Here is a 25970-nt window from a genome sequence, read left to right on the forward strand (position 1 = left end):
TTCAAGTCTGTCTAGTAATATGTTGTGGTCGACCGTGTCGAATGCAGCACTGAGATCCAATAATACTAAGACTGAAATTCTGCCACTGTCAGTGTTTAAATGGATGTCATTGAAGACCTTAACAAGAGCCGTCTCAGTGCTGTGGTGTGGTCGAAATCCTAACTGGAAGACATCAAAACAGTTATTTAGTGCCAAGAAAGCACTAAGCTGTTGAAAAACAGCCTTTTCAATGATTTTACTTAAAAATGGGAGATTTGATATGGGCCTATAATTGCTCATTAGTGACCTGTCTGGATTGCTCTTTTTTAAGAGAGGCTTTATGACAGGGGAAAAAACCTGAGAGGAGAGACACGTAGACAATTTGTAGTAAATCTGAGCCCATGCATTTAGACACATTTTTTAAATAACCTGTTGGCAGAATATCAAGGCAGCATGAGGTGGATTTCAGATGTTGTATTATGTCCTCCAGGTTTTTATGGTTAATAGAATAAAATTGTCTCATGCTGTATAAATTGTTTTTGAGTGGACACAGGGACAAGACATATCCTGTTACTGGCATGGAGGCACTGATTGCTTGTCTATTTGTTTGAATTTTGTCTGTGAAGAAGGAGGCAAATTCATTGCAGGCCCTGGTGTAGAGAAGGTCAGAGGCTACAGACACAGGAGGGCTGGTTAGCCTGTCGACAGCAGCAAACAGGGCACGTGCATTAGTAGTATTTTTGGTGATGATGTCAGAGAAGAAGGACCGCCTTGCATTTCTCAGTTCTAAATTATAAATGCGAAGTCTCTCTTTAGGTGTCTATAATAATAAGTGTGGGGTTTTTAGGTAAGACGGGACACACTACGCAAAGCATCGTTTAACCCCGCCCAGGTGTGTCGCTTTAAAAATGCTAATCAAGTTTTTGTGAGGGATTTATCGTGACGTCACATCCTGAGGAGCGCTTCGCCTCCTACTTTTTGTTGGGACCTGGGAGAGAACATTATCCCGCAGAGGTGGGGGGAAAACAGAAGAAAGAGAAACAGGTTGGACATGTACGGGGTTGCTGTTTAGTCGTCTACAATGCAAGCGGACGTGCTTTCACCGTGATTTCGTACGAGGAGGTTTTTGTGAGTATCCTTTTATGTAGACTACGGATCCACAAGTGGCCGTGGAGCAAGTGTATGTCGGATCCCAGCTTTCGGGGCTAAAAGCGGCGTTTGTTTTGCTGTACGGGACACGCTTGTTTGGTCGGAGTCTCGTGTATTGCGTGCGTTTGTTTTCTAACGGTTAGCTCTTGCAATAAAACAAACGCACACCTGTTGCTTTTTGCTTACAACAGGTAATTCAGGCCTTAAACTGGGTAAGTGTTACGTTTGTGAGGCTAACCGTTGTTATTAATTTATTGCACATGCATTAACGTAACACACCTTCTAGCCTGTTGTTATATTTCAGACTTTGTGAGGGGATTTGTGCTGCCCGGACAGCGCAGTCCATCTCAGCGGTTTCTTCTTCTGCCTGACCTGAAAACCTCAAATAACGAGCAAGTTTAGGCATCTTTAAAGTTGGCTAACGTTAGCTAACTTTTTCAGATTAATTTAGCGAGTGTATAAACTCCCCATCACATCTCTTGTTTATCCTTGCTTTGTTTATGAAACGTTTATTCATCGAGGTAAAAGTATTATTTTCAACTGTAAGGCACGTTTATCCTTGTTATGTTCGTTTGACGTTTGGTTAACGGTTAAGTTAACGTTAGCTGTGTGGTATAGAAAGATGAACACTGAAAATAACCGTTGAACAGTTGAACCTAACTACAGTAACGTTACAGCACAATTACAGTAACGTTATATGCGACCCTTCACCGTTACTGTGATTATGTTATTGATTAACTTTATCAATCAATTATTCCTCTCTTCAGCTCCCGAAGTTATATTTATACAAAGTTGTGTTGATACCCGTTAATGTAAGGTGAAGTTTTTGTCACCTGTAACGTCAACTGTCAGTTTACATAAAAAGCTACATAACAAAACTATACGGTTAACATCATAACCAAATGTTTAAGTCTAAATAATGATTTCCTTGTGTGGACCCAGAATATTAGTTAACCAATGTTAACAAAATGGCACACCTGCCAGTCTGCAGATGCACCATTTCTTCTGTTGATGTCAGGTTCATGGTTGATAATTAAGTTCCCTGCCATCTGACATTTCAGCTTACACAGAAACAATGTAATACAACTTCTAACACAGAAACACACTGAGCAGCTTGGTCTTAGTTTACAGGTGTTAGCCACCTGGCGTATTTCCCCTTACATCCTTTAATAGTGTCACTGTGTCTATGTAGCAGTTCTGTACAGTTCACAAATTCATAATTAACCTCTTACGCGTGTTAACATCTACCCTCTTTTCTTACAGGTCTGGTAGTGTAACCCTCCCTCTCCCCCACCCCCCAAAATGCTGAGTTTCCTGCGCAGGACGCTGGGGCGACGCTCCGTCCGCAAACATGCAGACAAAGCCCGTTTACGGGAGGCCCAGCGTGCCACGACTCACATCCCTGCAGCTGGGGATGCAAAGTCTATCATCACCTGCCGCGTATCCTTACTGGACGGGACAGACGTCAGTGTTGACCTGCCGGTAAGGATGGTTGCTTGAGTTCGAGCCTTTCAGGTTGTGCGTGTTCATTACGCCATAGTGAAGACGTTACAGTGATCACCAGCCAGATGATTGTTGATCTTTGGCCATCATTTTTAGGGATGCACCGAAATGAAAATTCTTGGCCGAAACCAAATATAATGAGAAAATTTGACGAATACCAAGTACATTCACATTTTTGCCATTTTTTACCATTGCATAAATTAGTCAAAATGTGCTTTTTACTCACTGTTTCCCACAGGATTTCGAGAGACTATGGTGGCCCGAGAGGGTCCGGTAAAGTAAATTACATTACATACGTTTATGGACACATGTAATATGTTTTATACTTTCTGTGAATATAATCCAATTAATCTTATTTCCATGCTGTATAGACACCTTATTTTGAAAACCGGACGTTGTCACATGTGTATCCTCGCGCTAAATTCATCAAGTTTGACCCAATTTGATAAAAAGTGTTGTATGTGGTTCTCGTATCGCGTAACATGAAGACTTCATAGCCTCTCTTCAGGTAGGACTCTCATACTGCAACACGTGTCTGTCAGCTTCGGTCAGCTTGAACTGGTCCGTTTCAGTGGATTTAGCATAAAGGCTTGAATACGTGTGCGCTTCAAATTTGGGTGCAGCTGGCTTTATTGCGTTCTCAGAAAGGAGTGACAGAAACGCTCAAAGCGGGTCAGACTGTTTGTTGCCTTTTCTAAGAAGTCAGCCACAGATGGAGTGGATGTGCCAGGAGACAATTAATCAGAACGGTGTCTGCAAACAGCAATTATTTTTCATCTTTCTACTTTAAAATGCTTCCACACTGCCGACATATCAACGTAATTGTTTGGTAAAATTATTCGGTCTTTTGACTTTTGGTGGCCAAACATTCAGTGCATCCCTAATCATTTTGGAGGTTGTGCATTTTGCTATATTTGTATTATTATATATTTATATTTATATTTAACTTGAGTGTTAAAGCACATTGGAAACCCTTAAAAAAGTCCCTGTAGAATGTTTAGTAGTGTTGTTCATTTTATCCAAAGCGACTTACAATTGCTACATATGTCAGAGGTCGCACGCCTCTTGAGCAACTAGGGATTTCTTGCTCCGGGATGCATGTGTCACAGTGGGAAATTGAACCCAGGTCTCTCACACCAAAGGCATGTGTATTATCCACTGTACCATCACCACCCCATTAGTTCTGTAGTCTTAAGAAGAGAAAACTTGTGGCATTAGAATGATTTTCAGGGGGTCTTGCTTTGTTTTTATGCCCACCCACTCTTTCTGAAGCTCTAGTTCTCCCTCTTGCAATTGTTTTTAATTTGCAGCAAAGCTTATGAGAGAGAGAGAGAATATATGATTCTTTAACAGGCATGTAAACCTGTAGACTGTGTCTTGTAATGGATGTCCCTGGGTCTCCACTTGTCCTTCAAGTCTGCTTACTGTTCTGGTGTTGTAAAGAGAACAGTTAGTGCTCGGCAACTGGATTATACTTTTGGACAAATCATTGTCAAATAGGCGTTGCTCATCACCTGTAATTCCATGATCCTCTCTGGAGAACACACTTAATCACATGACAGCATCACATGACACGTCGGGCTCATCACCAAGTGGACACAGAGCAGAACTTCACTCTCCCCACTCCCTCCTCTCTCTTATGTTGACTTCTCTTAGACAGACACCAGGCTTCTGCTGGGAACAACGTAATGTAACATTTTAGTGACTGTAATTTTAGACCTGAGAGCATGAATATCTGTCTGTTTTTCCGCCCGTGTGATGTTAAATTTTGCTCGGCTCACAGATCTTACTACTTTCTGTCAGCACTGTGGGTCAAATCTGCAGCATTCCAGTGAGGCCAGTCTGGTATCTAGCTGTCCTGAATGACTCGGTCTTATCTTAAAATCTAGCCATCTGGCTTATATTACCAGGAAATCTTTTGGGAAAAGGACATCTTTTCTGGGGCTGCAACAGTTATTTTTATTGTTGATCGATTAGCTGTTTGGTGTATAAAATGTCAGAAAACGCTGAATGAAGTGTTTCCGCGACCCAAAGATATTCAGTTTACTGTTCAAGGATGAGTAAAGAAACCAGAAAATATTCACATTTAAGAAGCTGCAATCAGAGAATTTTGACTTTTCCTTTCTTAAAAAAAGACCCACACCCATTAATCAATTATCAAAATGGTGAACCATTTATATAATAGTTTTTAATATAATAATATAGCTTAGATTAATTGTTGCAGCTCTAATCTTTTCTTCTCACAAAATCTGTCTTGTCATTATTTTAAACTCTTAACTTGTTGATTTCTCCTTTTCATTTTTCCTTAGAAATCAAAAATGATTTTCTACTTATAGGTAGTTTCTTATGCCTGAGAACAAGCAGTGATAGTGAGACATGGAAACAAATCAACCAGCATTCAAGAATGCTCATCGCAAAAGCCCATTTTAAGTGTAGGACCTGCTAAATCATTCACATGTAATTGTCCCTATTAGCTCAGTATTGTGTGCTCAGAGACGTTGGACTGATATTCTCATTCAGTCTTTCTTCAAGTGGAATGTTATCTTCTTGCTTTGTCTCCCCCTCTGTGTTTCTCTGTCTCTATCGTGCTCTCTTGTTGTTGGACAGAAATCATTACCATAAGTTTTCAGCAGTGTTAGTTGTGTATTTATTTTTTTTTAAATTACCTATTTTATTGATGGAGTTAATTGACTTTGCTCTAGCATAAGGGTGCTTTCATGCCCGGCATTTGCAGTGCACGCCTGAAGGAAGTTTAAAATTCAATTGGGTTTCTGAATGCATTCCAGCAGGGCCCTGGCCTTGTGTTAGGTTTCTAAATGAGCTTCTTTTTTTTGTGCTTCCCCTCCCCCAGATATAGGTGGCATCTGCAAACCCTTCTGTCTTATCATCCGACTTTCTTTAAGTGATAGGACCATAACAAAAACACACCAGCTAGGAGCATTGCGCTGTTTCAATGTGTTCTTCTAGATATTCGTTGCACTAATTTAGCGACATCAGCCTCATCAACAGCGTTTCAACACAACCAGGGAACAAGTGTAGAAGAGAAGACATCAAGGCTCTTTTTAGTTCAAGAAGTTACAGTTAAAAAATATATTTCAGAAAATAATCACACATAACACAGATGCAGTCCACCTATATTTTAACATTCCTCATTTAGTTTAATTATTATGGTGTAGTCTCTCTTTCCCTAACATCTTTAAAAGTAGTCAGTCCCACTTTAGCCCCACTAAAAACTTTTGTCTGGTTGAAATGAGTTTCTCAAAGTTAATTGGACAAAGTCAAAAGGTTCTCCTCTCTGTCATGTCAGCGTTCTTGACCCCTATTATGCTGGAGCCTGCATGTGTTGACAGATACTGTAGTGCCTACTGAAACTGGAGGCACCACTTTGTTGAGACACATATGCATCACCATTGTAAAGCTCAGTGTTTTGGCTTTTTTTGAGGTTGCTAAAACATAACAGTAGAAGCATGTTCTAAATATGTATGACTAACTGTTTTGTCATCAAGGGGAACTGAACTGCGAGGAACAATGCGTATATAGACAGATCCTCAGAGAGGGAAGTAGGTTTGCAGGGAAACATCGCAGCTTCCCACTATCTGTAGGTTTTCATAGTTAAACGGTCTCTGAGAGAAAGTTAAAATTAGCACATAGCCTTTTGCTGGCATCCTTTTGTGTGCGTTAAGTTTAGCATATGGTGTAAAAGCATCTGAATTGTGGAGTAGGAGGGATGATGTCTATAAAACCGGTTTAACAGTTGGTTGTAAATAAAAAGACTAGCTTCCTTGATTTCAGATTTAGATGTATTTCTGCAAAATACATAACAATGTTATAAATGTTTCTTTTCAGTAACAAGACTTAACAAGTCTAATAACAAGACTTATGTTACACAATTAAGCAGTTGTCTCTGTCAAACGGTTCAGACCCCCAGGGGGGTCAGCTCAATAGTAGTCAATTCAAGTAAAGCTGGCAACATTTCTGGCGACCCCCTGCGAAATGGCGTAGTTTGTTTTTCTTTTTAGATGTTTAGGTGGTTGTAAATTGACAGCCACAATCTAAAACTGAATAGGGCTCATTCACATGCTTTAGTGGCTTTCCAGCTGTGTGTGTGTGTCCCTAGTATGTAAGGCCACCCAAAGTTGTCTCCCATGGATACCCCTCTTTGGCAGCATGATCCACGTAATTCAACACAGCCTTATGATTCACATTCCTTCCTTTTAAATATTTACTTCCCTGTGTTTTCCCGCTTCATCTTTCTCTCCCTACAGCCACCCACACTGTAACCTCCTCCAACCTCCAATCTCTCGATTTGTAGCCCAGAGAAAAAGTAAAGCTCATGTATGCTTTATTTATTTTTAAATAAAATGAGTCATTCCGTTGATGATGGTACATTTCATCACTGGCAAGTTGGATAAAATAAAAACAATAATAAAATGATAATCTAAAAGACACACAGCATTTAAGTGAACTGAATGAATGAGTGAAGATGAATTGTCCCTAACGGAAATGCCGTATTTTAGTTTATTGTTCTATTAAGTCCTATTTGTCTGTATGCTTAGCTTAGGAAAAAAAACTTCCTTTGGGGTGAATGTGCAACCATGTTTACCTCACTGATTTTCACACTAAATAAAGTTTCTAAACACAAACAGCCTTTTTTTTACTGCACTATATGACATTATTTTGCAGAACCCACAACCCTAACAGTTAGAACTTTTGTCCATGATCACTCAAAGCGAGCTGTGGAGGCGAGGAATTGCTGGGGTCCGTGGTCACCTTTTGTTTTGTACTTGTACTCTGATATTTGCAGAGTCACACAGTGGCTTTATTATTATACTTTAATAGGCATGTGGATTGATGCATCATCGAGGTGACAGAAGATCGCTTTAACTTATCTCTTATGGTGCAATGGGTAAACATTAGGGCTGGCCCGAATGTCTTTTTTTTTTTTTGACCTTCAAAGCTTCAACAGTAATTAACGGCAAATAATTGAAACTTCGACAGCGCTGGGGGGGACCAGTACTGTTCGGCTGCAAACAACAGTACTGGTCCGCTAAGGGTGGTGTTACGCCACCTGCAAGCAAGCTTCACGGGATACAGCTATGTATTTCATAGATTAAAGCAGAACAACAGAAGGATGAATGCCCCAAATGTTCTGTCAATGGCATGAGTGAGGGAGAACCTGACAGGGGAGGGATAACGAATGGCGGAGAAAAAGAGAGACAGCGCCTCGTTTATTTATTTACATGTAGGCTATAGCGCGTTATTATTACCAAAAGGTTGTGTTTAACTTTTCTTGCGGCTAGGCTAGTAGTCCCAAGTGCATAACTAAGAGAGGGAGGAGGCTGGAGTTAGATAGAAGAGGAATATTTATTGTGGCGTTTAAGTGATTGGATATTGAGCTGGGGAAGAGCGAGGCAAACTGGAAGACTAATAGATGCTGCAGAACCAGGTTGTTGGCTGATGTGCAGAGTAGGAGGGAACCGTAGCTGAGAGTCCGGAGGGTGAGAGGCTGAGTTGAGCAGGTCCAGAACGGATCACGGGAATATATTAACTGGGCGGGGGTCCAGGGAGAGCAGACGGGATGAGCACCCTTTCCAGTAGTGGAAAGTAACATGTTATTATGTAAAATTTGCTGTTAACTTTATTTATAGCCCACTAAATGTTCTTAAACCCCGTTTACACAGTTTAAAGTACTCTCACAGAGCTGAGGGCTTCATTTTCTTTTCCCTTTGATGAAAACTGGTGTGGAGGTCAGGCGTGTGAGGGGACAAAAAAAAAATAAAAAAATCAATATTCGAATCCCAAAATTTGAAAATCGAATGTGTATCCAAAGATCGAATATTCGGGTCGAGCCCTAGTAAACATGGCCCTATAATGGTAGGTTAAGGTCTGTTATTATTCCCATTTTGGACAGCCATGCTATAAATACTTGTTTTTAGAGATTACCCCACTGTTTGGTTTATTGGACTTGTAAATTGCCTTAAACGAGCCCATCCGCTAAATAAGTCAATTGAAAAAGTGTCTGAGAGACAGCGTTGAATGCTCACAATCAGGCAGAAAGACTGCAAACAGCCGAACAGTACTGCAGGCAGTGTAACAAGGCCTTGGCAACAGCACACATACACATTCACAATGCGTCCTTTGTACTCTCTCTCCCTGGGTACTGTAGGGGTGCGGTATGCCTTGTCAACTATGCCAGCTAGCATGGGGCCAGCCCCCCCCCTGAGCTGCCCAGGAGCTCTCTTGAGGGGGGGTGGGTGTGTGGGTGTGTGTGTGTGTGTGTGTGTGTGTGTGAGTGATGCAGGGAAACCTCTCAAGCACCCATGCACCTCTCCTTTCAGCATCAAATATTGTTTATTATTTAAACCACTGTGATTTGTCTTGGACTTTTGTGGCTAAAATTATTACCTGTATTGTAAAATGTACTTTAAAAGTTAAAGACAAAACTACGACACCATGCAAACTACTACTGCAAATGGAAAAGAAAGGCCACCGTTAAAGCATAGTAGAATAGAATTAAACGTAATAAAACTGTGTTTGTTCGGTTTCAAAGCACCATCACCATGATCATAGACCTCTAAATGATTGGGTGTTTGTTTTACAATGTTTGTATTAGAAAGATAGAGTTAATGTTGACCTGGCAGTATGCCCATTGCAAAAGTTACAGTGGTTCGTTGTTGCAGTTTTTAGTACATCATTTAACAAGCGCACACAAATCCCAACACCCCATTAATTTAGTGAAGGGATACCTTTTGGACTTGACTATTAACAGGCCAGTCAAAGAGGTAATAAATTATGGATGTTGTGAGAGAAATGTAAGACTGGTGAAAATGGTGGGGAAAACATTTGTAAATTTTTTTTATTTTATTTTCAACTGTAGTTGGTTTGAGACAAAAGATAAATGTGGATAAAGAAGTTGATTAAAGAGAAATGAGAAGGGAGCAAAAAAAAAAGAATGCAGATGCAGTCTGATCTTGGATAGCGTCTTTTCCTAACCGAGCCAGATGATCACATGACGTGTCCAGCCACCCCACTTCCCTCAGCTGCTGGGCGTCCAGGGCACTTCAGCCCCCGTTACCACGGCAACCCTTTTTGCTGTGCCTCATGGTGGGGTTTGGAAGGGGTGGGTGTGTGTGAGATCTTCCAGTCCCAGGCACAGGCAGTAACTGGTACGGTGTTGTCAGAAAGGGCAACACCTATTCAGACTTGGATTATTTCATCTACATATTTTCTCATATCTCTCGATCCAAACCCATAACACGTACGCTTAAACCTAACAAAAACCCATTGGGCAACTCTAACTTTGGGCCAGAGGGAAAAATTATCATGTGAACTTCTACAGAGAAATGAGATCCATAACATAAAATGTTTTCAGTATTTTCTCCCAAAACACTTGATTATAGAGTGGCAATGATTAATTAGATTAATGTGCAACTGTTTTGATTATCATTTTAGTAATTTTAGATTTTGGTCATACATGATAGTTAACCAAATGTCTTTGTTTTGGAACGTTTGGACTGCTCACAGTGTATGAACATTGTCATGAGTATCAATATTCACACTGCCACATTAGTTTTTAAGATCACTAGTTTACAATTTGGCGTTTTTGTTTATGACCCCTAGGTAGAGCTGAACGATTTTGGGAAATAATCTAATTGCGATTTTGTTTTTACCAATATTGCGATTTAACATGCGATTAATTTTTAAGCTCTTTACCTTCTGTATTATTCAAAATGGACAAGCAGCAAATCAGTGTATACTATGACCATCACAATATTAGAACTACACTGTTCTTTCTTGTGTTATGATGAATTAGGTAGAATTCTTATTATGAGCAATGATGGAGAAGATAATTTGAGTCAAGTCATGGCCTGAAATAATATGATATCATCAGGTCGGCCTACCTACAGACCACAAGAAAAACTAACTCACCACAATGTGTTACACAGTAAGTGCTCAATATAAAACCCACAGTTCAACCACCAATTAATGAGTCCTTATCTCAGTTTCCCTGTGTGACGCTAAAGTTTATATAGGGTCAGCTTCTGTCAAGCTTAAGGCCATTGTACAACAAGAAGGCAAGGTGCAGCGTAACGTGCAGACGAAGCATCAACTTCCGCTTGGGTGTCATGTGACCAGAGTGTAATCGCAGCCTTTGTGAATAGAAAAGACAATATCGCAAATGCAATTAATCGTTCATCCCTACCCAGGTCAGGGTTGTCACTTAAATACCTAAGTCCTCTGTTTGTTTGTGTGTTTCCCCGATCAGAAAAAAGCCAAAGGTGAGGAGCTGTTTGACCAGATCATGTACCATCTGGACATCATAGAGAAAGACTACTTTGGACTGCGCTTCATGGACTCGGCGCAAGTGCCGGTAGGAATGGAGATACTTTATAGAATAGTCTCCTGTTATTTTGAACTGTTAATACAGTTTTGTTAGTTTTGTTTTGTATCATTGCTGTACTGGCTAACTGTTTTATTTTGTATAATTGTTTTATTTTGTTTCTGCAATTAATGAACACATTCAATTGACTTATTAACAATGTTGAAACATTTGGACAAAATAAATATGATCAAAAATATCTTGCAATGGAAAAAAAGTAATGTTGTTCCTGTGAGTGCTGACACCTGTAATTACTCAAAATATTTACTGAACTAATCAAATTTGTATCCGTGTCTTCAGTATTGTTATTTTCACCATTTCTGGCGGTCTTCTCAGATGCTGTTCGCAGCCAGACTTCAGATTTCAGTCTAAATCACTATTCACTGATTTAAAGGAAGGCTTGAGGCAGGGACTTTCCCTTCCAGTGAATGGGCTAAAGGGATTGGTTATGGAACTTTTGTCAGCTCTGTGAGTCAGGCTGTGCTCTGAGACCAACCGTTTTAAGTCATTGGTCTGCCACTGACCCTTTTCCTTCACCCTGATTGTCTGTGAAGGCCGTGAAAGGACAGAGAGTTGGTGGGAGGAAAGATGTAACTGAAGGGAGGGACACCGAGGAGAGGGTTGGGGGTAGAGAGTCAAAAGGGTTTGAGAGAGACCTGAATTTGAGGGAGAGAGAGCAGGAGGGAGGGCTGTAAAAAGGAATGTGGGGGAGAGGAGACTAGAGAGTGCCATGGGTTTCTCTGTTATCTCGCTCTGTGTCTCTCTCTCTAACTTACACATTCACACGCCGGCGCTGCTGCTGCCTCTCTGACATTTTTCATGCCTCATAGAGCCTGAACTTCCAAGAAGAATTACAGAACAGAAGGCGTGTGCGCGAGCACAACTGTCCATTTAGTTTTTGTTCATTCATTCAGCTGCACATATACATTTTAGTGTTTTTAAGTTGAATAAAGGCAGTTATAATAGTTGTGGAGAAATAGACTATACTTAAAGATCCGATATTAACTTTAGCCACTAACTACTGCCAATAGTAGCTGCTGCTAGCTAGTTAGTTATATTAGTCATGCAGCTAGCTGCCCTGTTAGCTGACTCAACACCTCTAATGATGGTACAGAAGCTTTGGACCACTGGTTCAGGCAGAGCCAGCTGATAACAGCAGCTGCAGTTAGCAGAAACTAGCTGTTTCTGTAGCGTTAGCATCAAGCCACCTGTCCATCAGAAAATAACCGTAAATCACAGAGAGTTGAGGCAGCGCAGCCGGAGGACATCAGAGGGGTAAACCGAACAATGTTTACTTTTCCTTCATAACTGTAAAAGCACTTTCTGGAGACATACTGAACAATCTCCAGCTGTAGCTCAGCGATGGAAAGACCGCTTGGTGTTGTGTTGGTCTCTGGGGCTGAGAGCGGTGTATTCAGTAAATCTTCAGTGGGCGAGGCCATCTACATCTATCTAGAACCCTCGAATGGAGGCAAATTCAAACAGCTTGTTTGCAGACAAATTTACTGACTAAGCAGGAGAAAAAGAAAGAGGATGATATTTCTTATGGTTTGGAGGACACACCAGGGGGACACAATTAAGTTGACAAGACATGAAAAAGTGGGTTTTGTATTATATGGGACCTTTAAGATCAAATGTGAAAGCAAGATTGCTTGAAGCTGCTGTTTTGTTTAACTGTTATCGCTTTTGTTGTTTCAGCACTGGCTTGACATTACAAAAAGTATCAAAAAGCAAGTAAAAAGTAAGTATAGAGAGGCCTTGAATGTGGTGTATATGGTCAAACAAATGTCCCCTGGTATTACATAATATATAATTATTAAGCTTGATAACATTTACTCAACTGTCATTGTGATCTGTCTTGTAGTTGGCCCACCATACTGCCTTCACATGAGAGTAAAGTTTTACTCCTCAGAACCGAACAACCTGCACGAGGAGCTCACCAGGTGAGCTACGCAAAAATTTCTCTTACATTTAAAAAGTTTTGTACATCTGTTAATCTCATATACCTCAAAGACAAAATGTGTAGTGAAGTTTCTTTTTGTTTTATAAACAAAAATAGCAAATCTAGAGTTACTTTATCTACAAGATAAATCAGCTTCTATGTACCTAATATATTTACCTATTCATTAAAAAAGAAAATGTAATTTGTTTTGATGTTTTATGCTGCCAGTTTGGCATAGATGGTTATTTCAGTATCATATTACATAAACCATATTTAACTCTTCTTCTTTTTCTTTCAGATACCTTTTTGTTTTACAGCTAAAGCAAGACATCCTCAGTGGCAAGTAAGTCGTTTCCTGTTATTTTAACTTAACTGTCACCCACCTTAACAAAGTACTGTGCACAGAACCTTTTTATCATGGTGTCATTGTACTCCACATAAATGTTCAATGAGAAAGCCAGTCACACGTAACATTAAGCTGACCTGGTGGTGGCTTGTCAGTTCCATATTTCAGCAGTTCTCAGTTTATGTGCTGCCAGTAAATAATTGTAGAAGCCTTTAAAATTACACCTGATCTACACTAATAGAGAATCCCTGGAACCTGTAGCTTTTCCCCACAATGAAACAACCTTAAAGAACTTTAGTTCGGAGCACCTGCTCCCATGTTTGTTCAATACATTCCGAGTGGTTCTCCTATCTTATTATTAAGAGGCAGGCAGAGTGAGCCAGTGGCAGAGCAGATTAACACGGATACCACAGGGTGAATTATTTTTTATTTTTTCAAGCACTAGGCCAAATTGCCCACTCATTGCTGGCCCATGTCAACTGCATTTGTTATAGTAAAGTAGCCCTACTTTCCTCATTTAGCCAATTATTTCACACAAATAACGTTTATATCACTTGACCAAGACATAATGCAGTTTTGCCTTTCTTCATCAGCTATTATCCATTTTTTAACAGGAATCCATTTGTTGTGATGGTAGTCAGGGTTATGTTACTGTAAGAGGCTTTCAGGATTAGATGTTGGTGAACAGAATGAAATTATTAACAGTAGTCAGTATGTGGACTGGGAACATGAGTTTTCACTGAATAATAATGGCATACACCAGGAAGCCTCAGTGAAGGTTGTTTTGTGTTGTAGCTTCATTGATTCTGCTGTTGCTGACTCTTACAATGTCTGTGTTTTCAGGCTAGAGTGTCCATTCGACACAGCGGTTGAGTTGGCCGCCTTCTCGATGCAGGGTAAGCACAGCATGAATTGGGGATTCTCTCCAACTCTGTTTTTGGTGATTTGGATCACCTCTGTAACAGCTGCCATTGTTTTTCCATTGTATGTGTAATGATTTTTGCAGTGCACACTGCTTTGGGGAGTCGATGTGTACTGTGATCGCTGCACAGTATCCCAAAACGCATGTGTAGCAATAAATATAGCATATGTTTATACTAGTTAGTGTCGTGTGAGTCAGACAAGCATTTGTCAGTTTTAGATTGGAGTCCCTATTCTGAGAGCTAGTTTTTGTTGGTCCACATAGTTTACATCTGTTACAGCCCTCCTACATTCCCAACAGACTTTGCTCCTTACACTTTCAAAGTGTAACTTGAAACACTTTAACACCATGGTACACTGTTTTCTACAAAATGCCAATGCACTTGGTCAGGACAAATGTTTGGCCACAGATAATGTAGTGATTCTCCACATGATTTAGATGTAGGCTCAAAAACGAAAGGGGAAAAAAATTAAAGTCTTTGGAAGACATTTAAATTTTTACGAGACATTTCTGTGGCTACGGTTATCTCTGACCTCTACTAATCCAGTAGTTCCCTCCCTATCTCTCTATTTTTTTTTTTTTTTTTTCAAAGTAGTTCCAGTCTAATGTATATGTAACAGCAGGAATATTATCTCCTGTGTCCAGGCAATTTTTGCTTATCGGACTTTCAGTTAGGAAGTTTAGAGTAGGATCAGCCTGTGTCCATTTCAAGGCAATTGATGTTCCCATAGATGCATACAGTACATTTAAAATGCACTAGTGGAGCAGAAATGTATTGGGCTTTCTCTACAACCAAAAGAGCCCATGCCTTTTAAACTAGACATATTTACTGTATTAAATAGTCAAAAATGCAGCATTTACCTACAAGAGTGCTGCTTCAGAGGAACAAAGATTTAGTCATTAGAGATGTTTATGGAATGGGATTGCGTGCACAAACCCTTGAACACACACACACACACACAGTAACTGTGGGGTAAATGCCAGCTCATTAGTGCTCAGTCCTCTTCGGAGGCCCCACTAATCCAGCACTCTTTCTGTCTTCTTTTTCCCCTTCAGTTGAGCTTTATTTTATTTTTATTTTCTTGAATTATGTTGTTGGTCCACTGACATTTACTGGGCTAGGGATAGAATAAGATTATATTTGCTCTCCTCTGTATCCTGAGGCTTTGCTCACAGCCGAACTACCTAAACAGTGAAGTCCTAGTTTCCAAAGCTTTTTCGAAGTCTTTGGGCTATTTCGCTACACCACAGTACCATTGATTTTTCTTTTTTCAACCCACTATTCTTATTCTTATCTAGTGAATAGTTATTTTTTCCTGCCCCAATAATCTATTTGTCTTCTTTTTTCACCTGATAAAATAAATGACCTTCGGTCCAGCGAGAGAGTTCAGATACCCATCAGGCCTTAACCTAATGCTATTCAACGTTTTCTGTGCTGTGACGTGGAGCTGGCATTTGTTTGCTATTACCACGGAAAACAGGGGTTGATGATATAGGTCATACTGAACACTAAAGTATTATTTTTAGAATGTTGTTAGTCTTCGGGTGAATTGTACACCAAATTAGCAGTTTTATTGAATACACCTTGTGACAACCTGGAATTATTACCAGATTCTGCCACCTGTGTGACCCCCAGAAACACCCATTTTACAATCCACTCACTGATTTGTTCCCAGCTGGCGCCACAATTGAACTACCTTTCTATTATATGTCATTGTGTTGGGGGGAGAGGAGGAGAGCAGAAGTGGGGGGAAAAAATATTGGCCGGAGCAACACACTTAAGTGACAGTGAAATGTAAATTAGTAAGGTTGCTCAAATCCCTTTGTGAACTGTCCAACATCCGCCACCATCAGATGTTCTCCTATCATTTACACTTCAATCTTCCAAATTGCTCCACATTCACAGTGCGCAATTGTTTGCGGTAGTCAGTCAGGTTATCCAAAACCCAGCAGCAAAAACCCTGACTACATTTCTTAGAATGACTGGACCGACTCACTGACTTGACACCGTAAGTTTAGTAAACTCTGTTCTTTTAATAAACTGACTTTTTGTTTCCTGCTTTATGAACTGAACTTATTTTGTTGATTTTATTTTTTGATTTTTATTTTATTTTTTTTTTGTGTGTGTGTGTGTGTGTGTGTGTGTGTTTTCAGCTGAGCTAGGTGATTGTGACCCATTAGACCATCATCTGGACCTGGTGTCAGAATTTCGCTTCATCCCCAACCAGACAGAGGACATGGAGCTGGCCATATACAACAAATGGAAGGAGTGCAGGTAAGCGTTTAACTATAACTAAACCATTGTACATATTGGGGTCAGAAACTACAAAAATAAGATTTATTTTATTTTTTATTTTACATGGTCTCGGATATCCTGTAAAAATACGTAGATTTGCTTCATTCAGTAGTCTGTATACTGTGTGGGCTTGGGCTAGGACAGTTACCGCATTGCATACATATATTTTATTTTATTTTTTCATGATTTCGCCTCAGACCTACAGTTATGTGTTTGAATTCTCTCTGTTTTGTTTCTCCTCCTCCCTTCTTTCCCTCCTCTCCTCCAGAGGTCAGACACCAGCCCAAGCTGAAATCAACTACCTGAATAAAGCCAAGTGGCTAGAAATGTATGGGGTGGACATGCATATGGTCAAGGTAACTGATGTCTTTCTCACTTACTTGATCTGTATACCCTGAATCGGTCCTTCACGAAAGGCACAAAGTGAAAGGAATGTGCATAACAACATGAACATGTGAAAGGGTTGTAATGTTGTCTATTTTTCTTTTCTTATCTGCAGGCAAGAGATGGTAATGAGTACAGTCTGGGTTTGACTCCAACTGGAGTTCTGGTATTTGAAGGAGAAACCAAGATTGGGCTCTTCTTCTGGTATGTTTAGTTCCTAATTCACTGAAAGATTTACTTAAATGCCTATTAAAACACCATTTAAGTTTTCATTATTCCTTCCTCAGTCTGTGTGTGTTTTTTCTTTTTTTTTAAAACTGTCGTAGGCCCAAGATCACTTGCCTGGATTTCAAGAAGAGCAAACTGACGCTTGTGGTTGTGGAAGATGATGAACAGGTGAACGTGAGCGCACACACTCCGATACTCACTTTACAGTGGAATGTTAGAAATGCAGAACATACATTCAGTCTTGCTTATCAGAATCAGAAATACTTTATTGATCCCCAAGGGGATATTCTTTAATCCCTCTTTAACAGGTTATCAGTGACCTATTCTCTTTGCTTTCCACATACAGTTCACAACCAAAACCTCGTCTAAATACACAGCTTTTGTTTGTCAATTTTGCATTAAGCCTTTCACAACCAAAATAAGCATGTGTGACAAACATAAACATTCAGCCACAGTGCAGCGTTGAATCCAAGCTGACCAGCTTCTTCCTTTTGTGGTCAAAATATTTCATACTTTTACTACTATTTACTATTAATTGTTACAGCTTGTAAAATATACTGACCTACAAAAAAGGAAATAATTACACAAACAAACCACCAATATGTTTACCACATGTCCTAAACGGATTATAATGCTGCCATTTGCTCACAGGACTAGGTACTATCTAAGGTAGACCATTCAAGCCAATCTTTTAAAATTACTTGAAAGAACAAGTACAAACGAGTAATATTCCTCTTAAAACCTTTGGTGAAGTAGTGGCTGAGCCCTAAAAGAGGCTTGTTCTAAATCAAAATGAAAGACTTAGTGTTGTTCTACCCAGAGGCTAGTGTATATGAGAGAGGAGAGTCTGTTTATGTCCATCCTGGAGGTCTGTGCGCAGGGTTAATAAAGAAGCCTGTCCCCTCTGGTATTTCTGGTATGCAACACTCTCCTACACACACACACACACACACACAATCCTCCCAAGTTATATGCTGCTTGCTAGTGTTGTCACCAAAGGACTGTACTGGATACTTACTTGATGATTGTTTGTGACACAGCCGGAGATGAAACCAAAAGAGAGAGGACTGGCCATGATTATTGTCAGTGGTCACTGCATTGATAATTGTTGGACATATTTTGAGAGTAAATCGTGTCCTCTCTGGCAGTGGTTTGAGGAAGTGAAACAGTCACGTCTCAATGTCAAACTACATTTGTAAGAACAGGTGGCTAGTTGGAATGCCACACTAAGAAAGCACACTTTGTCTGTGAGTTTACAATAAATTGCTACTGGTTTCAAGTCTGCAAAATTTTGATTAAGTCTAAAATGGCATGGGATCAGTCTGATACCGTGAGCAACGCATGATACATCGTCAGCTGAACAGTAACAATGGAAAGTAATGCAGACTTAACTTGGCTTTGTGAAGTGAGAGTCTGTTACTTGAACAGCATTCTGACTTGGAGGCTTTTTGCTGAGATTTAGAAGGGCTTTATATACATACTTTAGCTCTTTTAATAGAGGGAAACTAACCAAAGAACTGTAAAAAATCTGACTGTGACACTGGAATGCCTCCAGTGCAAGTTTTGTAACCGGCTGTGGTGCCAGGCAGACTTTCATCTAGGCCACAGTGAGAAATCAGATTAATGAGGCAGCACCTCCACACTGTAGTGCAGCCATTCATTCAAGCATATGAGCTTTCGCTTTATTGAAAAGAGAAGGCAAGGAGTTTCAAATGACTCTTAAATGTTGATTTTGATTGTGTATAACTGGCGGAGGAAGCATTATACAAACACTGTGCCATGGTTGCAGGTTCCATTCTGACTGGAGAGTCTACTATGTAAAGTACATATTGTATGTCACTGTACTGAGAACTTTCCTCCCCTCTTTATCACCCAAATCTAACCTTTTACCAAACCTCCCCAGGGCAAAGAACAGGAGCACACTTTTGTCTTCAGGATGGACCACCCCAAGGCTTGTAAGCACCTCTGGAAGTGTGCGGTGGAACACCATGCTTTCTTTAGGTTGAGAGGGCCAGTACAGAAGAACTCTGCACGCTCTGGATTCATACGCATGGGGTCACGCTTCAGATACAGGTAACAGAAGGATGTACTGGCATATCAAAGGGTCGAGGATGCTTTTGAACGAGGCACTGTTTTTGTTTTGTTTTCTAGACTGAGTTCGTTGGTATACAAGGGTTGCAATAAAATTTTTATCAGGTTGGAATGACTCTTCCCTAATAACGTTTAGCTTGGCATCACAGCCGTTTAATGCTGTACAAGTGTTAAAAGTAACTATAAAAATTCATGTATAGATTTTTTTCCACCCATGTTTTATTGTTAAACTACATTAAATGACAATGGATGGAACTAGGATTTTCCCCAACAAATCAACAGAAAAACTGACTATTCAAATTTCTATATCGTCGCTGTCGGGCACAAACCTTCTATGTCCCAACTCGTGATTTTTCAGGAAATTAAAAAAACCCTGTGTTTTTATTATAATTGAACACGGCATCATTGAGAGTCACGAGCTGCAGCGACGATATGTGTATTTAAATTGGGTACAAATATAAAACATGAAATAAATGATTGGACAAGTATTCATCCCTCTTTTTAATATAACACACCCAAATCATCTCTCACATAATAAAATTAAATCAAGAACAACTTTGCGCAGACGAGTTGTGATGGAAAAAAACAGAGGTGGTTGGTTCAATTTAACACTAAAGACTCTGGTGTGGTCGGCACAAGCCCTCTGTCCATTCTGTTGTGGGCTGCAGATCCTGAGCACCTGTGACGGGAGAGAAATGCAGTTGAAACTGGTGTGGGGAACAAGTGCAGCAGGACTTGCTTTAAAAGAAGACGTTTTGAAATTTTGAGAGCCATGTGTTTGTTTCTGTACCGTGTATTTGAACGTACCAACAGACATAATCCTAGTTTGACGTATAGTATTATTCTCTGTACGTACAAAAATCTCCACATGTACACACAGATACTTGCAGGGCTACAAGACAGGCACTCACTGTCAACATACCGCAGTAGCCAGCTAGTTCCCTTCTGTGTGTGTTTTAAACATTACCCAGTTGGATAAGCATTGGTGGTAATGTTGGTTTAACACAGAGGTTACAGGGTTTGTTGATATAAGGTTATCGCTTGGGTGGGTGCAGAGTTCAGCAGGGGTCATCACTGCTTTTTGTTTTTGGGACAATGAGATTTATTCAAGAATCATTGGGAGAAGTTATCTATTGTATTTAATGGTTTGGCCTGCATCGGTCAGGGTTACTATTACTTGGAGATGGGGACAAGCTAAAGTCCTTGCAAGTGTAAAATATATTTTTGTGTTTGTGTGACCAGTGGAAAGACGGAGTATCAGACAACCAAGGCCAATAAAGCAAGGCGCTCGGCCTCCTTTGAGAGAAGGCCCAGTCGACGTTACTCCAGAAGAACCATGCAGAACAGAGGTGTGGACAACACTCACCCACATGCTCAGCACATACTGCCTTTACGCACATTACAATCAATATTAGCACTTAAAATACACCATTACATAGCAAAAATATACAAAAGCGTATACAGTGTGTGTGTGTGTGTGTGTGTGTGTGTGAGAGAGAAACAGTGACACGTAACCCTTGTATGCAGAAATAGAAATATATTACATGATGTATTATGTACACATCCTTGCATTCTTTGAAACGTGTGTATTTGTTTATATTTTAGTATCTATCTGAACATAACACTTACTGTCTGTTCTTTTGTGTTTTTTACAGGGGCATTCAATCCCCATGAGTAAGTACACTGATATTTAAATATATGATTGTGTCTTTGACTGATTAAATTACTTTATCTATCCTCTCCTTGTTTTACAGCTTTACTTTGAGGGTGATCACATCAGTTGATTTGTGTAGAAATTGTACCTCCATTTTATTTAGCCATTCTTTTAGCACTGATGCTGTGTATTCCTTTTAACATTTTCTCATCTCATTTGTGATAAATAAAACACTCTCTCTCGCTCGCTCGCTCTCTCTCTCCCTATCTCACCATAAGCCTTGACCATAATCTTGTTACAGAGGTAGCCTTTTGCTGTAAGCATATGTGTGTGGGCTAAAATAGATGATGTCAGTGGTTGTTTTAAGCTCTCATGGGACCAGTGACTCAAAGCATTGTGATGACAAACACTCTCGTGACAGACCTACTCTGTGATAGTACAGGTCGTTTTGAAGCAAGAAAACATTTGCAATATTTAAAGCCGTGTCAAAAGGATGTAGCATTGCCGTATTAAGTGTGGATGGAGATTTGCAAATTGGCTCACGGACAACCTGGTAGACTTAAAATAAAAACAGCACAATGGAAAAGGTATTATCATAAATTCCGACAAATTGTACATTTGCATTAACACAAAATGTGGCTCTCGTGTCTTCATGTCACACAAACTCCAAACTTCTTCCATGTTAACCGCTCAGCCAAATTTACATGAGCAGTATGCTTTGTGAAAAGCATTGTGAGAGACTTTAAAAGTCCCTGTTCTATTTCTTAAGTCTGACAACACTGAATACCAGTTCATTCATTTACCCATGTATAGTGTAAAGAATTCTCTCCGGTGTTTGCTATTTGTTCTTGGAATAAAATCTCTATTACTTTCTTTGCTCAGGGTTATTTCCTCGGGCAATGGAGTCAGTTCCCACAAAGACAACAAGGTGAGGAGCAAAATGGCTGTGTGTTTTGTAGTTTTCACATAGAAAGCAAATAGTTAATTTGTATGACTAGATAAACGTGGCTAACATAAAACAGTGTCGAATATTTAAGTGTTTTAACAAAACTATCTTAAAATGAAAAGTTTTGTGATTGAAAGATTTAAACTCACTTTGTATGTTTTTATGTCTTGCTTTCCTTCCTTTTTCTGAACATTCTCAATACCTTCCGATCTCATCTGTGTTTGTTCCCGTCCCTGTACCTCTACCACCCCTACTCTAACATTCGTTTTCTTTGTATCTTTCTGGCTTCAGGTTTCCTCCAGTACAGGTGCCAGGTCAGCCGTGCCTGTGGTCAGCCCGGTAGCTGCTTCTGCCTGTGGACCAATGGAAATCGAGGCTCTACCCAGGAGTCCTGGAGGAGAAAAGAGGAGGTTGGTACCTGGATTCTGTACGCTGCTGGAGCTGGGGAAACGAATTTCTTTCCTTCATGTTTTACATGTTTGAATGACAATAAAGAACTGAACTGAACTGGAGTTTTTCTATCGTTCAGTCAGTTCTTTTTAATGTCTCCCTATTTCATTTGATTATTTTAAAAAAACTAAGAAAAAAACAATACTAAAGTTGGTAGAAATACACTCCAACCCTAAGGAGGATACACGCATTAGAAAACGGATGGATATTTTTAACTTAATTTTTTATATGCCAGTAGAAGCAAGTGTTTCATATCAGAAACCAGACCAGGTTAGGAAAAGCTGGGAGTGACCGACTGATCCCTCTTGGGTGCTGAAAGAAGTGGGTGGATAGCTAGGTGTGTTTTTCATGGTCTAATGCCATGAGAGTGGCTTAACATGGCTTATCCTCTGCCCCTGCCTTGCTGTGACCGGAGAAGGCAGGGGGAGAGTATTGTTGTGTACATTTCCTCTTTGTGCTTGCATGTCCGTTCCGACGTCGCTGTTCAGCTCTGTTTTGCGAGGGTACATCAATTCCAGGGTTATTTACTTTCAGGTTTTCAGAGATGATTGCTTCAAGTTGTGTGTCTATCTGTGTTTTTGTAGCCTGCAGCACATACCAGGAAACTGTAATACAGCGGTACAGTATTCAGGCAGGGGGCAGATTCAAACTCAAGAAAGATGGACTGCAGATAGACAAGTAGCAGACTGATAGTGGATAACCGACAGAGACAGGCAGGAGTAGGGCTGCAACGATTAGTCGACGTAATCGACAGGGAAAGGAACAGCAGAACGTTTTTTTGTTTTTACAAGTTCTGTCTGCTACTTCATCACTAAATACACTTTTGGGAGGTTTTGAGCCGAGGAATCAACTGTGCAGAACTTGAATATTGGCAGTTTTACGAAAGTTGATAGACAATCCAAAATGTGCTCAAAATGAAGCTCCACAAGCGCCCGCAGGGTTAGCGGTGCCAGCCGGCCTGCCAGTTACACCCACAGAGCCCTCTGGTCCCAGTTACACAGACCACTGCAGCAACAACAACAACAGAGCAGCGGCGACAGAGGAAACGCCACAACTGTAAGATAGTTTCAATGTTCATACCTCTGTTATTCTGTCATTACTGATCTGAGTAATGGTTTAAAGTAAATCAAGAAACATCTGGCTCGTGTTGTAGCCTGCAGAACATTCTCCGCTTATTAAACTTATAAGCAGTTTTGAAAAATAAATTACAGAAGTAGTATGATAGGGGGTTGCTGCTTTATTATTCTAAATAGACATTACATTGTTAGTGTACAGTTGTGGTAATAGTACTTGCTTTTAATGTGCTTTTATTTTCTATAGTTCCAAAGCGAAAATCTTTGTTAAAACTTTTAAAGTTAAAACCTACTTGGCAATAAATCAGATTGTAAGCTTATTGTTTTGGGTGATAAAGCCTGGCTGTTACCAGCCTCTCCATAGTTCTTTGTATTCTTGGTTTTGAGTTCTCATGGATGATGCTGGCTCTTTTAGTTGTGTTAGCTAACATGTTAAGTGCAATAGTTAATCACTGAATTATAGGAGTAGCCTATGCTGTCTTGTCTTCTTCCCTTGTTTCCACTTGGTGTTGATACTAGTGTTCATTCACTCAATGGTAAAATTAGCTAGATTGGCTGTGTGTTGGGGACCAGTAATTCACTTGTAATATATTTAATTAGTTAAATAGTTTTTAATTAGGGTTAGGGGGTGACAAAAATAATTGTGACTAGTCGACTAATCGAATAAATAATTAACAGATTAGACGACTACGAAAATAGTCAGTAGTTTCAGCCCTAGGCAGCAGGCAGTAGATGGATGAAGAGCAGACATACTTAGCAAGGATTTCTCTTTTAATTTTATAAACAAAAAGTGTCGTAGTACTCCGATGACTTCTTCTCAATACCATCCATATTACCTGTTTGTTTTTTATTTTCTACCTCCATTTCATGTCTCAAAATACAGCAGAAGAGAGTTGCTGCCTTTGAGCAGTGTGTATAAATGTACTATATGTCTGTTTTTTGTTTTTTTTTGTCTAGGATTTGTGGTTGCATTTCTATGTGTTGTGTGAGGCTTGTGTGTGAATGAACAAGTACATTTACATATGCATACAAATGTGTATGCACCCTCCACTGTTATCAACCTGCAATGTCCCCCTGTGTGTTCCAGTATTTACATGTACTGAGGACACATTGGTCTTGTCTGGAGGCAGACCAGGTAGGTACGATCCAACACTGAACCTTGCCATTGCTCTGGCTCTAACCAATCAATCGCTGTGCAGTGGAGGGGCTTTCTGATTTTGGCTTTGGAGAAGGGTTTTCTTGAGATTAAACAGTCTCTTGTGATTTATCGTCTGTCCATTTTTGATCAGCATGAAATGCCAACCTAATCGGTGCAGGGAATTGTGTGATGATTTGGGGTGCTGTGTGGGAATCTTGTGTTTTGTCATAATAAATCAGTGTTATGATTTCAGCTTTGCATCTGCTCACGATTGTGGTTTGTTCTAGTGTGTCTAGGTGTCATTTAATGTCATGCTGTGCTTCCTGTAAACCAACTGTTCCTCTAAATCTTCTATTATTCAGAAGATTTTATAACAATATTTGATGATGAGTGGAAGTTCACTTGCCAGTCATATTATGGACATTAGACACTGTGATGCTAAAGACTTGTCAAGTTTTTATTGGTGTGACATGTAAGAAAACATTACTTGCCTACATGTATTTTTCCCATGTAAACCAGGCACATCTTATTTCTGGACCAGACTACTCTGGCTTCTGGGGAACAAAGCTCTTCAGGTTTAAAGCTCAGGCTGATCCTGTTTCTAGTAAAGTACATTTCTGGTCAGTTCTAAAAAGAGTATTGTGTGTCTGTAGGTCAGGGACCCCTTTTTATTCATATTATATCCTAAAAACCAGGATGCACAGGCTAGGGCTGCACGATTTGGAGAAAAGGTCATTTTGCGATTTGTGATTGTATTATAATGGAACAAATGGTACAATGAGTTCACTTGCTTAATTATAAAGGCACAAAATACTGACATTTTGAAATGTGTATTTCTCAACTTGAACCAAGTTAAACAATCAACAATATTTATAACAATAACTAGTAAAACAGACCAAGGGGAGCATGTTGCTCTACGGGAGGAGGCGTCTAGAAGCAACAAATATTGCCACACTGGCACCGGCTCAATGTACATCTGTCTCTATCCACAACCTGGAGGAGGAACTGTACATGAGAGTATTAAAGAAAGAGTATAATGTTTAGTTAATAGTATACTGCTAGTATAACAATAATATATTAAATACTACATTCATATTAATTTCATATAATACCAGTAGTATCCTTTTTTTTTTTTTACCACTAGTTGAATATTAAATCCAGTTACAGCAGTTTCATTGCTGTGGGTTCTATTTATTCATTAAATCCTTGTGCAGGAAAAAGGCTCTACATTGGTCTCTAATTTGTTAATGAGCAGACTGCAGCTCACACAGAGAAGAGACAGCGTCACACAAACTTTTTCTATTTTATTAAATCGCATGCTTTTTGCGGTTAGGTAATCACACATGACGACATCCCGATTACGATTTGATTAATCGTGCAGCCCTAGTGTACACATGACCTTGGATAGAGCCAGTGCTTAGAGTGATGATGTAGCACACTAATTATGCTGTATTCTGTGCTTTCAGACTTGGTTGCTTGAAGGTTAAAC

The 25970-nt window shown here is 39.8% G+C and overlaps 1 protein-coding gene across 4 annotated transcripts in view; it reads left to right on the top strand.

The window, feature by feature from the left end:
• The first annotated feature begins 939 nt into the window (after nt 1-939).
• The window catches only part of epb41l5 (erythrocyte membrane protein band 4.1 like 5), a 38597-nt gene continuing 13566 nt past the window's right edge, over nt 940-25970 (top strand). The window contains exons 1-16 of one of the 4 annotated variants that reach the window (XM_046053163.1): nt 940-1107; nt 2392-2610; nt 10898-11002; nt 12710-12752; nt 12876-12954; nt 13252-13296; nt 14143-14195; nt 16376-16496; nt 16786-16873; nt 17017-17105; nt 17228-17303; nt 19033-19202; nt 20463-20569; nt 20876-20894; nt 21757-21802; nt 22112-22230. In XM_046053163.1, the coding sequence (XP_045909119.1) occupies nt 2431-2610; nt 10898-11002; nt 12710-12752; nt 12876-12954; nt 13252-13296; nt 14143-14195; nt 16376-16496; nt 16786-16873; nt 17017-17105; nt 17228-17303; nt 19033-19202; nt 20463-20569; nt 20876-20894; nt 21757-21802; nt 22112-22230 (1340 nt within the window). In that variant the 5' untranslated portion in view covers nt 940-1107; nt 2392-2430. Of the gene's footprint in view, nt 1108-1206; nt 1341-1497; nt 1650-2391; nt 2611-10897; nt 11003-12709; nt 12753-12875; nt 12955-13251; nt 13297-14142; nt 14196-16375; nt 16497-16785; nt 16874-17016; nt 17106-17227; nt 17304-19032; nt 19203-20462; nt 20570-20875; nt 20895-21756; nt 21803-22111; nt 22231-25970 lie in introns of those variants that run through there. The other 3 variants (XM_046053167.1, XM_046053164.1, XM_046053166.1) reach the window with 3 other exon arrangements.

This window comes from Micropterus dolomieu, linkage group LG07 (genome assembly GCF_021292245.1).
Source record: "Micropterus dolomieu isolate WLL.071019.BEF.003 ecotype Adirondacks linkage group LG07, ASM2129224v1, whole genome shotgun sequence".
In the NCBI taxonomy this organism is placed as follows: domain Eukaryota; kingdom Metazoa; phylum Chordata; class Actinopteri; order Centrarchiformes; family Centrarchidae; genus Micropterus; species Micropterus dolomieu.